The sequence below is a fragment of the Magallana gigas genome, chromosome 8 (genome assembly GCF_963853765.1).
Source record: "Magallana gigas chromosome 8, xbMagGiga1.1, whole genome shotgun sequence".
Classification (NCBI taxonomy): domain Eukaryota; kingdom Metazoa; phylum Mollusca; class Bivalvia; order Ostreida; family Ostreidae; genus Magallana; species Magallana gigas.
The window spans coordinates 48,613,335-48,627,744 of record NC_088860.1 but is presented as its reverse complement, the minus strand read 5'-3'; the positions used below and the strand labels follow the sequence as shown (position 1 = coordinate 48,627,744).

Genomic DNA, 14,410 nt, shown 5'->3' with positions numbered 1-14,410 from the left:
CAAAACATCATATATTATCACTACTTTCTGAATCACATGTGCAATAACATCACAGATTTAATTCCACCTCAAAAGGGCACAGTTTTCTATATGCTGTCTGCTTAAACTGATGTGATGTCACAAGAAATGGCCGTGACCTTTTCAACTATAAATAAACGGGTGCCATATCATATTAGACCCAGGTTAATTGTATCCGCATTCATGCACAGAATACAGTGAAGTCACGAATTGCAAATTTTATATATAGCTGGTAATATCATGAGCCATTCACAACTTGCAATAATTCATAATCTATTCAAATATAATAAAAAGATGTCTGTACTTTTGGGGTTTTTTTTTTTTTATTTTTTTTTTATTTATTTTTTTTTGGGGGGGGGGGTACTGAATGGACAAAGTATATTTATTTAACATGTACTTAGATGTTTGATAATAAACAATATGAGCTATTCACAACTTAATGATTTATTAAACAATAAGATTTAAAATGTATGTCAAGTTGTGAATGGACAAAATTAATATTTGTTTTGATGTCTGATGATAAAACAATATGAGCTATTCACAACTCCACTTGATTACAAACATATTTTTTCATCAATGTAAAGTTGTGAATGGACAAACACTCCTATATGTTGTTTACCTCTGTATTTAATATTAATAGAATGTAAATTCAAAAGGCTCAATTGCATTAATGGTCACCTGAAGAATGAAATGACAATTCAATAATTTGTCATATATAGGATCTCTCATAATTTGCAATGGTATATGATTATATCCAAAGAGTTGTGTTTTCTATCCCCTCGCCTTACAACAAGTTGGAGAAAAATCATATACTATCACAAATCATATGAGAGATTCTTTTTATCATGTTTTAACCCTAATATTTTCTGTTAACATTTTCATTGTGAGCCGCACAACACATTTATTATAAGACGCAAATTTATGCATGAAAAAAAAAATCATTGTTGAATAATAAACAAGCAACTCATTTTCTAACATATTTGTATCAATTTATGAAAAAATGAAACAACATTAATTGCGCCACATCCATAACTCTACACTTTTCAAATAAATGTTTTTGTAAAAATTTTATTCTATGTCAATCATCCGCCTGAAGCTACGTAATATTTATTTATGACGTCACATGGTGTTAGAACACACAGTGGAATAAAAAAAAATTACATGAGTGATATCCACCGTATATTGAGCTAAACATGTGATAACTATAAATATATCATATACACTTAAGTAAAATGAAAAAGATAGTCCTAAAAAATGAAATACCTTAAGGGCTTAGATGATAGATTTGTTCATGCCTGACTGTATTATGATCACCCTATATTATCAAAAGAATGATTCCTCAATATTATTATTACTTATAGTTACATATATTTTGATTTTCAGCAATTGTATGATTAATTATTCACAGGGCGAAAAACCGTCTTTAAGCAAGTCCTTAAAGGTGGCTTAAAGGTGACTTAAAGGAGCTTAAAGGCTATACAACCTTTAAGCCGCCTTTAAGTCACCTTTAAGCAAGTGCTTATAGGTCCTTAATGTCCAAACTTCTTTAAGCTACCTTTAAGCCACCTTTAAGCCACCTTTAAGCATCTTTAAGTGGCATTTACGCTCTCTTTACACTGCCTTTACACTGTCTTTAAGTGGCCTTTAAGTCAATATTGATCAAGCTGAACAATAAAAACATATATATTAAATGCAAAAGCTCTTTTATAGAGATGGGAGGGGGTCATCCGAGTGATAATATAATTTCCAAGGAAGGGGGGGAGGGGGGGTGTTCCAGGCGGTTTTAATCGTCGCTCCATTAAACACAGATCGCTATCATCATCACCGCTCTGATGGACACAGATTGCCGTTATAAAATTCTTTATAATTTTTTGGGGGGGTTCAAAATTATTGTAGGTATGAGCGCAGTCTCTGTATCTTAATATGTGCATAAAACTAATTAAAGTATGTTTGTTTCCTATTATAAATTAATCGGTGAAAAAAAAATCTCTCTCTCTCTCTCTTTCTCTCTCTCTCTCTCTCAGTTCATCCGGTTATTAAACAAAATAAAGATATTGAACCAAAAATGCATGATTTAATTTGTTAACCGGTTTAAGGTTTGTATTTTTTTTTCAATTTTCATTATTTCTAACTCTAGATCTGCTAGATACATGTTAAAGATGAAATGACTCTCAACTGCCTTTGTTATATCGGGCAGGATATTACTGCTTTGTTTGTCTAGACATAGTTTTGTTCGTTTGTGTATATCTAATTAGAGTCTATTGTTTGTCCAACTTAAGAAAACCCCTGGAACTAACACAGAATATACAAGATATACACAGCAGTTGTGTCGTGTGCCCAGGTGCATGTTTGTGTATATCTAATTAAAGTCTATTGTTTGTCCAACTTAAGAAAACCCCTGGAACTAACACAGAATATACAAGATATACACAACAGGTGTGTCGTGTGCCCAGGTGCACGTCAGGGTTTCTAAAGGCGTTGAATCTTAGTATGTACGAGTATACGATAAGTCTATTGAATAAAAGTTAATTTACATTTGTAATTCATTTTCAAAGTATTATTTCCTAGCTCTGGGTTTCAAAGATGTTACGTCTACAAATTAACGATACATGTATGTAAGAGTAAAATCTTGAGGCTAATTAATTAATGTACCGGTGATCATAAATAGGGGTTGATTATTTAAATATATGTATAAGGGTAAATATGTCAAATATACCCGGCCTGGCACATCATACAATTGTATGTACAAGTCATTTGCAATTGCCACATGCAGTAAATACGTCACCGGTAATTGGTAATTTTGTTTGTTATAGAATTGATAGTTTAAAAATCATGTACATGTACATGTACATACAATTACATGTAAATATTTAAACATATTGGAACGGCGCCGCGATCATGAAAACCGGGAAATTGCGGGAAACTGAACAAATACCCTAATAGTATCAATGCATTTAATAAAAGAAATGATTTCATTTTCTTTCTTACATTTTTATAGCTATAAATTAGATGAACGTATATCTACTCGGTTTAAATTTATTAACTAAGAAAGCCTACTATAGTGAACCTAACGGTTTCCATTTAGGTATACTATATTTTTGTTCACTGAAGACCAAGTTCCGTATTTCATTCTAAATACATGCATGCATGTAATTTATAAATTAGATATAATTGATTGTTACAAACTGAATGGTTTGTCAAAATCTTTTCAAGTAAATACATTCAATACAGTGATTCAATATCCACTGATATATAGGATATAAAAACGCTCATTTATATATAAGTTGCCGTGGCGCAGAGGATGTGTGGTGATGCTAGTAAACTAAGGGTCCCGGGTTCAATTCTCGGTGTGGCCGGTTTTTTTTTTGGTTTTTTTTTCATTTTTCTTTCTAGAACAAAAACCGTTTTAATACCTTTTCTTTCATAAAGTTAATACATTTTGTTGAAAATTAAGCACAATATTGAATTAAATTTTTTTTAATGGCTTAAAGGTGGCTTAAAGGTAGCTTAAAGGTGGCTTAAAGGTGGCTTAAAGAAGTTTGGACATTAAGGACCTATAAGTTGTCCTTAAAGGTGGCTTAAAGGTGGCTTAAAGATAGTCTTTAAGCTGCCTTTAAGCCATCTTTACGCTTTCTTTAAGCCACCTTTAAGCAATACTTATAGCTTAAAGGTAGCTTAAAGGTGGCTTAAAGATCGTCTTTAAGCTACCTTTAAACACCTTTAAGCTATCTTTAAGGAGGACTTAAAGATGGTCATTCATCCTGTGATTAAAATAATCATTGATGAAATGTATATGGAATAAGCCCTACATTTACAGTGACCTTAAAATATTGATTTTAAATTAGATTTTTGTATTGATTGACATTCATTTATTCCATAAGTCAACGGAATTTTCAGTTTAATGAGTTAAACTTGATCAGATGTACTTGTCTTGCAAATGTTTCAGCTATATATGAGATTAAACAGTTGCATAAAATTAAAAACAAATGTCTTCTCCAGGTTGTAGACCTTTTAACAAAGATTAATAAACAGTTCTCCATAGAAAGTCAGGAGGGAAGGGTAAAATACCTGCAAAATCCTCTGAAGAGATTATCAGTTGCTACAGGTAACAATGATTTTGTTTCGAATAGACAAATTTATTTTTGTAATAAAAATATCTAACATTAAAGTAAAGTACTTATAATTTTGCAAATTATTTTGCATCTATATAGATCAACTGTATTTTGGTACACGGTACTAATGAATATATATCTACCATGATTACTGAAATCTATTTTTACATATTTAGGAATATCTGAGAAAACATTGAAGGGGAAAGTGGACCCTGATCCCGTTGAAATGGTGTGGAAGACATGCAAGTTCTAGCTCCAAAGAAGAAACGTGGTCCCAGTAGAAAGCTTGATGACTTCGATGAAGACTTGAAGAAGAGGACCATTCATGATATGCAGTTGCAGGACCAGTACGTTTCCCTTCGTCGACTGTCAGATGTTCTAGTAGAAAGGGGAGTCATGATCACTAAGACACCACTGGGGAGACTCGTGAAGGATCTTGGGTTCAAGTAAGCACTTTGCCATCATGCAAAGATGAAGATTCACATGCTCTCTGTAAAACAAAAGATTTAATTACATTAGTGATAAAAGAAGCAGATTTGCAAGTGACTCAGGTGATCTAAAACATAACATCGGGCTGTTGAAGCTTAGCAAAATTTACATGTACACTTGCAAATATTTATCTTGAACTTTATAAAGAGCAAAATGTTCTTCTTTGTCATGACATCATGTCAAGAAGGTATGTTATAATATATAATATGGATAAATTTCCAGGATAACAAGAGGCTCATGGGCCACATCACTCACCTGAGCAGCAATAAGCATGATAATACATGTATCAGCTATATGGAGTCATAATACAAAATATCTGGACAATATATTATAATACATGTAGATCCTGTTTAAATAAAAATCCATTTTCCCATTAGATATTTTTATGTTTATAATTAATTCCCTATTCTAACAGGATGATGATTTGATAGTCATATCACATGTTAAGGATCAGAGTTCTCAACAAGATCCTTGACAATTGTTAATACATGGGATATAAACCTACATCAAACTCTGCACCCCTTGTGAGGCCAAAGAATTGTTCACAACCTTGAACCTACACTACCTGAAGATGCTTCTAACTAAGTTTCAGCTTTCCTGGCTGATTAGTTTCTGAGAAGAAGATTTTTAAATATTTACTCTATATATTCCTATGCAAAAATTCGACCCCCAATTGTGGCCCGACCCTACCCATGGGGGTCATGATTTTCACAATTTTGAATCTATACTACCCTGAGAATGCTTTCACATAAGTTTCAGCTTTCCTTGCCAAATGGTTCTTGAGAAGAAGATTTTTGAAAATTTCTCAAAATTTTGCAATAATTCCCAATTATCTCCCTTTGAAAAAGGGCGTGGTCCTTAATTTTCTCAACTTTGAATCCTCATTGCCTATGGGTGCTTTGTGCCAAGTTTGGTTGAAATTAGCCCAGTGGTTCTGGAGAAGACGTTGAAGTTGAAATTGTGAAAAGTTTACAGATGGACAGACTGACAGACAGAGGGAGGACAGACAAAATGTGATCAGAAAAGCTCACTTGAGCTTTCAGCTCAGGTGAGCTAATTAAAAGCTAGTAAAATTAGAAATTACATGTACAACCAAATTTCTTTTAGATGTATGGTAAAATATGGAATGCACCTATAGTATTAAAATTGTCTGTTTTTATCTTCAGATTCTACAAAGCAGGTTCCAACCAACGTTACATCGGGGAGAGGAATGACATAGTAAGTATGCGACATACTTACCTGAGGTCCATTAGGAAGTTTAGAGAGGAGGGTCGTCCTATTTTGTATTTGGATGAGACTTGGTTGAACACCAATCATGTAGCGAGGGGTGATTGGGTGGACTGTCCAAGGACATCTACCTCTGCCTTTGAGTCACATCGTGGAGGTCATGGGCGTTTTGTCCCATCTGGGAAAGGTTCTCGTCTGATAATTGTGGATGCAGGTTCTTCGGCTGTGGGCATGATCCCGGGATCTGCTCTCATTTTCGAGTCGAACACAGGCAACCAGGATTATTACGATGAGATGAACTCGGAAAACTTCACGAAGTGGTTCACTGAGCAGTTGCTCCCTAACCTACCAGCCAATTCAGTCATCGTGATGGATAATGCTTCCTATCACAGTCATCTGGATCCTGAGTCTAGGTGTCCAACTTCCTCGGCACCGAAGGCTGAGATCCAGTCTTGGCTTGATAGAAAGGGTATCCATTACAATCCGCGAATGATCAAGGCTGAATTGGTCACATTGGTGAAGCAGCATAAGCCTCGCCCTATCATTGTGAGCTTAATCCTATTGAGTTGGTCTGGGCTGAATTAAAAAGTTTCGTCGCCAGGAGCAATGCCACATTTAAGAAAGAGAAAGTGAAGGAACTCTTTATTCAGGCTAGATCAACTTATGGGGTTGAGAAGTGGCGTAAGGTGGAGAGTCACGTGATAAGAGAGGTCGAAGAAAAACTGTGGAAACTCGACGGAGTCCAGGATGAGGAGGTTGCTCCTGTGGTCATAGACTTGACGGACTCGGATGACAGTGACAGTGACATGGACACAGATTCTGGTGATGACAAAATGACTCTGACTCTGACGAATCCATGGGCTTCGTTGAGGAGTCTGACGATGAAGTCATTTGTTGCATATGTAGTGATTACAATGCTCCTGGAAAGTCTCGAAAGATTGTTTGGGTTGAGTGTGAAGTGTGTAAGAGGTGGAGTCACCGCGTATGTACCAAGCCCTCTCTAAAGTCAGGTAAGTGTGTCCAATGTTGGAACGCTTTGTATGGATTGAACACCGTTCCTTCATGAGCCTCCCCATGGTGCCTGGAGAACTGTTTCCCTTTAAAGGTAAAAGAAAGAAAACTAATCACTGATTTTCACATAAGTTTCATATATAAAAATGTTTTTTTTAAATGATATTCTACACTATACATGTAGTCCGATTTGTGGAAATTTGTGGAAAAAACACCTCTGAAAATGTCTTAAAGTATATTTTAGGTAATGTATCATATCTTTTGTCATTTTAACAACAACAACACATCCTTTGAAATATTTAAAATGTTTTGTCAAGTTAAATTAATCCATATAGGAATCCATAAATTCCACAAAGTATTGACCTGAATACAGCGTACTCCACTTATAATGAAATCGCTTATTTTGAAATTCTGCTTATTTTGAAATAGAAATAAATCCCCAGTTTTTGCCTCGCATTTTCCTTGCATTGATTTAACGGATATACTGAAATCGGCTATTTTGAAACATCGCTCATATTGAAGCCACTGATCGGTCCCCATAGGTGATAATTAGTTGTTTTTATAACGGTTATGTTGAAGTACTCCCTGGCGGCTGTCATCACGGTTGGTGACAGTAATTATGCCAGATTGATATACAAAGGTGTGAATTGATAAGTTCTCATCATGTGTTTTTATACTTCTTTTAAAAAGTAAAGTTTATTCACGGTTGAATTTTTTGTTTTTATGCATACGGATATATTGAGGCTAGAGGTAATATGGAAACTCCACGGAAAAGAAAAAACCTTATCTTCGGACACTAAATACGAACTAGTTATGGCTATTGATAAAAGGACAAAGCCTGAATACGAAATTGCTAAGGATTTTGAGATTATCGCGAGTACACTTACGATGATATACAAGCAGTGTACAGCAGTATTTGAAGCATTTGAGTCTGGTGATTTTTCTCTAAAACGTAAGACAATGCGATCAGAGATTATGATGAGGTCTAAGATAGTAACAAAATGAAACTTACAAAACTTAGGGATATAATTTTAATCAAACTTTCAAGGACTAATATCCATGTAATCTGATCACTGTAAGAGATAAATGATGACCAAATAATTTGTTCGGGTTTGGTTATCTATGCTTACATCCAAATTGAGCTTTCAAATAATGGCGGCTTCACGTCAGTCAATTTCGCTTACATTGAAATACGGATATATTGAAATAATTTGCATGGTCCCCTGAATTTCAATACTTTCGGAGTAGGCTGTATATGTATATTTCATTAACAGTTGATAACAATTTTGTAGAAGTTTGGTATCAGTGATTAGTTTCATTTCTGAATACACGGGACTGCTACATATAACTTAGCATCTTTAATAGTTTTATGAAGGTCAATACCAATATCCAGTTTCTGAAGATGAAGAGGATGAGATAAACTCATGGGATTTTAAAAGAAATTAAGTTTATATCAATTAATCTGATTACCAAAATAACATTTCTTTGAGTTCTTAAATATATTTTACAGATTTCCCTTTAAGTGATTTATACCTTGATTTATCAATTTAGAATATTTTGATGATTTTCAACGGTGGGAGACATGCCAGTCTCTAACTGTGAAATCATCTTATTCTTTTTCATTCATTTCAATGATTGTATTATACATAAAGATGGTAAGTTATAAAAAGCAGTCCAATTACTGAACTAGTATACCTGACTTTTGATGAGTGGTGAAACTTTTACTATTCTTCTGCTGCATATTATGAATGGCTTCGCCAGCAGGCCTTTATTTATAGTATCAATCTTTCAACTGTGATCAACTTCTTCTTTGGAACCAGGACTTCCATTATTATAGTACCTGTATAAAAAAATGAATGTTATTCAAATTCAATCACAATTATGTATTAATAGCTTCCACCCCACTTCTTTGATTAATTATGTTGTTTAATATGAATTAAATTTATGAAATTTTAATTTATGGATTGTAAATTTCAATTTGATTGGTTGCTTACTTTGCTATTACAAGTGGCATCTTTGTTGTTTACTTTGAAATTATAAATTTCAATTTGATTACATGTAATAACTGTGATACAGCACATCTGTGATTGGTTGCTTACTTTACTATTACAAGTGGCATCTTTGTTGTTTAATTTGAAATTATGAATTTCAATTTGATTACATGTAATAACTGTGATACAGCACATCTGTGATTGGTTGCTTACTTTACTATTACAAGTGGCATCTTTGTTGTTTAATTTGAAATTATGAATTTCAATTTGATTACATGTAATAACTGTGATACAGCACATCTGTGATTGGTTGCTTACTTTACTATTACAAGTGGCATCTTTGTTGTTTAATTTGAAATTATAAATTTCAATTTTATTACATGAAATAACTGTGATACAGCACATCTGTGATTGGTTGCTTACTTTACTATTACAAGTGGCATCTTTGTTGTTTAATTTGAAAATTATAAATTTCAATTTTATTACATGTAATAACTGTGATACAGCACATCTGTGATTGGTTGCTTACTTTACTATTACAAGTGGCATCTTTGTTGTTTAATTTGAAATTATAAATTTCAATTTGATTTCATGTAATGACTGTGATACAGCACATCTGTGATTGGTTGCTAACTTTTCAAACACAAGTGACATCTTTGTTGTTTATTTTGAAAATTATAAATTTCAATTTTATTACATGTTATAACTGTGATACAGCACATCTGTGATTGGTTGCTTACTTTACTAATACAAGTGGCATCTTTGTTGTTAAATTTGAAATTATGAATTTCAATTTGATTACATGTAATAACTGTGATACAGCACATCTGTGATTGGTTGCTTACTTTACTATTACAAGTGGCATCTTTGTTGTTTAATTTGAAATTATGAATTTCAATGTTTGATTACATGTGTAAATAACTGTGATACAGCAAATCTGTGATTGGTTGCTTACTTTACTATTACAAGTGGCATCTTTGTTGTTTAATTTGAAATTATAAATTTCAATTTGATTTCATGTAATGACTGTGATACAGCACATCTGTGATTGGTTGCTAACTTTTCAAACACAAGTGACATCTTTGTTGTTTAATTTGAAATTATAAATTTCAATTTTATTACATGAAATAACTGTGATACAGCACATCTGTGATTGGTTGCTTACTTTACTATTACAAGTGGCATCTTTGTTGTTTAATTTGAAATTATGAATTTCAATTTGATTACATGTAATAACTGTGATACAGCACATCTGTGATTGGTTGCTTACTTTACTATTACAAGTGGCATCTTTGTTGTTTAATTTGAAATTATGAATTTCAATTTGATTTCATGTAATAACTGTGATACAGCACATCTGTGATTGGTTGCTTACTTTACTATTACAAGTGGCATCTTTGTTGTTTAATTTGAAATTATGAATTTCAATTTGATTACATTAATAACTGTGATACAGCACATCTGTGATTGGTTGCTTACTTTACCATTACAAGTGGCATCTTTGTTGTTTAATTTGAAACTATAAATTTCAATTTTATTACATGAAATAACTGTGATACAGCACATCTGTGATTGGTTGCTTACTTTACTATTACAAGTGGCATCTTTGTTGTTTAATTTGAAATTATAAATTTCAATTTGATTACATGTAATAACTGTGATACAGCACATCTGTGATTGGTTGCTTACTTTACTATTACAAGTGGCATCTTTGTTGTTTAATTTGAAATTATAAATTTCAATTTGATTTCATGTAATAACTGTGATACAGCACATCTGTGATTGGTTGCTAACTTTTCAAACACAAGTGACATCTTTGTTGTTTATTTTGAAAATTATAAATTTCAATTTTATTACATGTTATAACTGTGATACAGCAAATCTGTGATTGGTTGCTTACTTTACTAATACAAGTGGCATCTTTGTTGTTAAATTTGAAATTATAAATTTTAATTTGATTACATGTTATAACTGTGATACAGCACATCTGTGATTGGTTGCTTACTTTACTATTACAAGTGGCATCTTTGTTGTTTAATTTGAAATTATGAATTTCAATGTTTGATTACATGTGTAAATAACTGTGATACAGCAAATCTGTGATTGGTTGCTTACTTTACTATTACAAGTGGCATCTTTGTTGTTTAATTTGAAATTATAAATTTCAATGTTTGATTACATGTGTAAATAACTGTGATACAGCAAATCTGTGATTGGTTGCTTACTTTACTATTACAAGTGGCATCTTTGTTGTTTAAATTGAAATTATAAATTTCAATGTTTGATTAAATGTGTAAATAACTGTGATACAGCAAATCTGTGATTGGTTGCTTACTTTACTATTACAAGTGGCATCTTTGTTGTTTAATTTGAAATTATAAATTTCAATGTTTGATTACATGTGTAAATAACTGTGATACAGCAAATCTGTGATTGGTTGCTTACTTTACTATTACAAGTGGCATCTTTGTTGTTTAATTTGAAATTATAAATTTCAATGTTTGATTACATGTGTAAATAACTGTGATACAGCAAATCTGTGATTGGTTGCTTACTTTACTATTACAAGTGGCATCTTTGTTGTTTAATTTGAAATTATAAATTTCAATGTTTGATTACATGTGTAAATAACTGTGATACAGCACATCTGTGATTGGTTGCTTACTTTACTATTACAAGTGGCATCTTTGTTGTTTAATTTGAAATTATGAATTTCAATTTGATTACATGTAATAACTGTGATACAGCACATCTGAGATTGGTTGCTTACTTTACTATTACAAGTGGCATCTTTGTTGTTTAATTTGAAAATTATCAATTTCAATTTTATTACATGTAATAACTGTGATACAGCACATCTGTGATTGTTTGCTTACTTTACTATTACAAGTGGCATCTTTGTTGTTTAATTTGAAATTATAAATTTCAATTTGATTTCATGTAATAACTGTGATACAGCACATCTGTGATTGGTTGCTAACTTTTCAAACACAAGTGACATCTTTGTTGTTTATTTTGAAAATTATAAATTTCAATTTTATTACATGTTATAACTGTGATACAGCAAATCTGTGATTGGTTGCTTACTTTACTAATACAAGTGGCATCTTTGTTGTTTAATTTGAAATTATAAATTTTAATTTGATTACATGTTATAACTGTGATACAGCACATCTGTGATTGGTTGCTTACTTTACTATTACAAGTGGCATCTTTGTTGTTTAATTTGAAATTATGAATTTCAATGTTTGATTAAATGTGTAAATAACTGTGATACAGCAAATCTGTGATTGGTTGCTTACTTTACTATTACAAGTGGCATCTTTGTTGTTTAATTTGAAATTATAAATTTCAATGTTTGATTACATGTGTAAATAACTGTGATACAGCAAATCTGTGATTGGTTGCTTACTTTACTAATACAAGTGGCATCTTTGTTGTTTAATTTGAAATTATAAATTTCAATGTTTGATTAAATGTGTAAATAACTGTGATACAGCAAATCTGTGATTGGTTGCTTACTTTACTATTACAAGTGGCATCTTTGTTGTTTAATTTGAAATTATAAATTTCAATGTTTGATTACATGTGTAAATAACTGTGATACAGCAAATCTGTGATTGGTTGCTTACTTTACTATTACAAGTGGCATCTTTGTTGTTTAATTTGAAATTATGAATTTCAATGTTTGATTACATGTGTAAATAACTGTGATACAGCAAATCTGTGATTGGTTGCTTACTTTACTATTACAAGTGGCATCTTTGTTGTTTAATTTGAAATTATAAATTTCAATGTTTGATTACATGTGTAAATAACTGTGATACAGCAAATCTGTGATTGGTTGCTTACTTTACTATTACAAGTGGCATCTTTGTTGTTTAATTTGAAATTATAAATTTCAATTTGATTACATGTAATAACTGTGATACAGCACATCTGTGATTGGTTGCTTACTTTACTATTACAAGTAACATCTTGTCAAATTGTAGTTATATCTACTTTACTCTGTGAACATGAATTAATGAGTGTATATTTAATTAATATTATCAATTTCTGTAATACATAATAACTCAAAGGGTCCAGCTTTTCATGCCTAAAATACAATTTGTATGAACTTTATTTGAAAAATCAGACATCAATAAATGTTGACAACATAATGATGATGTTGATTGTGAAACCTTTACATGTATGATAATTATGTAATTCCTGAAATCTAAAACATATATTTTCATTGTTTTCATGCTGAAAAATTGTGGACAGGTGTAATTATTCAAAATCATGATACTGTGATTACATTTGTGTTAAATCAAACAACTCATCATAACCATAAAAATATATAAATGCTATAATGATAACAATAAATTTGATCATTAATTTTGGGGTAAAATAAACATTTCAAAAGTATAATATTATTTCTCTGTTATTTGTTTTAACACTGTTAAGGCCAACATTGATAATTAAAATTATTGGAATATTAAAAGACAGCTATATCATTATTAGAATGTCATCTGATTTCAAGCCCCAAATGGAACAGGAAACAAAATACTGCATGAATTATGTAATTGATTGATTCATACTTGGTTATTTACATAAAATGAATTCATATCATATATCAAAATAGACTATAACTGGCTTGGTTCACCAGTTCTATAAATAAAAAATAATTCAAATTTATTTCAAATTTCCAATGTAAAAATACCTGTTTAGAAATTTTACCGATTTAATGACGAACAAATAAAATTTTAAGCTGTGGATTAGAAAAACTCAAAATTAAAAAAATTATACATGTCAGTGGAATGCCCTTAAACAATCCTGCCATTCCTTGTAAAGAAATGAATGTTGCCCCCACCCCACCCCCAACTCTACTTTCATTCACATAAAACAATAACACTGGTCCATAAATTTTCATTCTCAAATGTATCAGTGTCGCATGGCAATAAAGCTATTATCAAGTTTATTAGGCTATAGAATCGATTTCTTTTTTACTTAGTCAAATAAAAAACCAAAAACAAAAACAAAAAACCACAGGGTTACCTACTTTCGCTTTTGGATAACAGATTCATTTTTAAAACGATCTGAAGTATTACGATTGATATCGTTAAATAAATCATTGTCTTGTATAAAACAAAACATAAACGTACCTTTATAACACCGTTCCAGTTGCGCTCTCAATGCAGCACTCATGGTAAGGTTTCCATCAAAGACAGTTCATGAAGTAACGCCATGGCATGTGCATTATCATACAACGTAAGTAGGTCATTGATTTAGAGTGTAGTTGTACTGCATAACAGTCGGATTTATATTTTCCTGACATCTAATTGACATGAGAGTAATTTACAACCAATTATCATTTATATTCGCAATGATCAGAAAATCTTTTTTTATTTTATTTTTTTTCGATTTATTTTGATGCGCATTAAAAAATAATAACTACTCCCTCGTACGCTTGGCAGCAATGGCCGAAATTAACATTGGAAAGTCCCGTAGACTTTCGAAATCGGCTCGTACATGACAATTAGGTAAATTATGCGACAAAATTACTGTTATTTTGCTTGGGAA

General features: G+C 31.7%; 1 protein-coding gene and 1 long non-coding RNA gene across 2 annotated transcripts; one reads left to right on the top strand and one right to left on the bottom strand.

The window, feature by feature from the left end:
* Nucleotides 1-4,370: 4,370 nt before the first annotated feature.
* On the top strand, nucleotides 4,371-6,589 carry LOC136270770 (uncharacterized). Its single transcript, XM_066069428.1, has 2 exons — nucleotides 4,371-4,576; nucleotides 5,786-6,589. Exons 1-2 carry the CDS (start codon nucleotides 4,371-4,373, stop codon nucleotides 6,429-6,431), a joined length of 852 nt encoding a protein of 283 aa, XP_065925500.1. The 3' UTR covers nucleotides 6,432-6,589.
* Nucleotides 4,481-14,122, bottom strand: LOC136270771 (uncharacterized). Its single transcript, XR_010708635.1, has 4 exons — nucleotides 13,993-14,122; nucleotides 8,553-8,697; nucleotides 5,859-6,943; nucleotides 4,481-4,620 (listed from the first exon to the last, which is right to left on the bottom strand). It is a non-coding gene; the product is annotated as an uncharacterized lncRNA (long non-coding RNA).
* Between the last annotated feature and the right edge of the window lie 288 nt (nucleotides 14,123-14,410).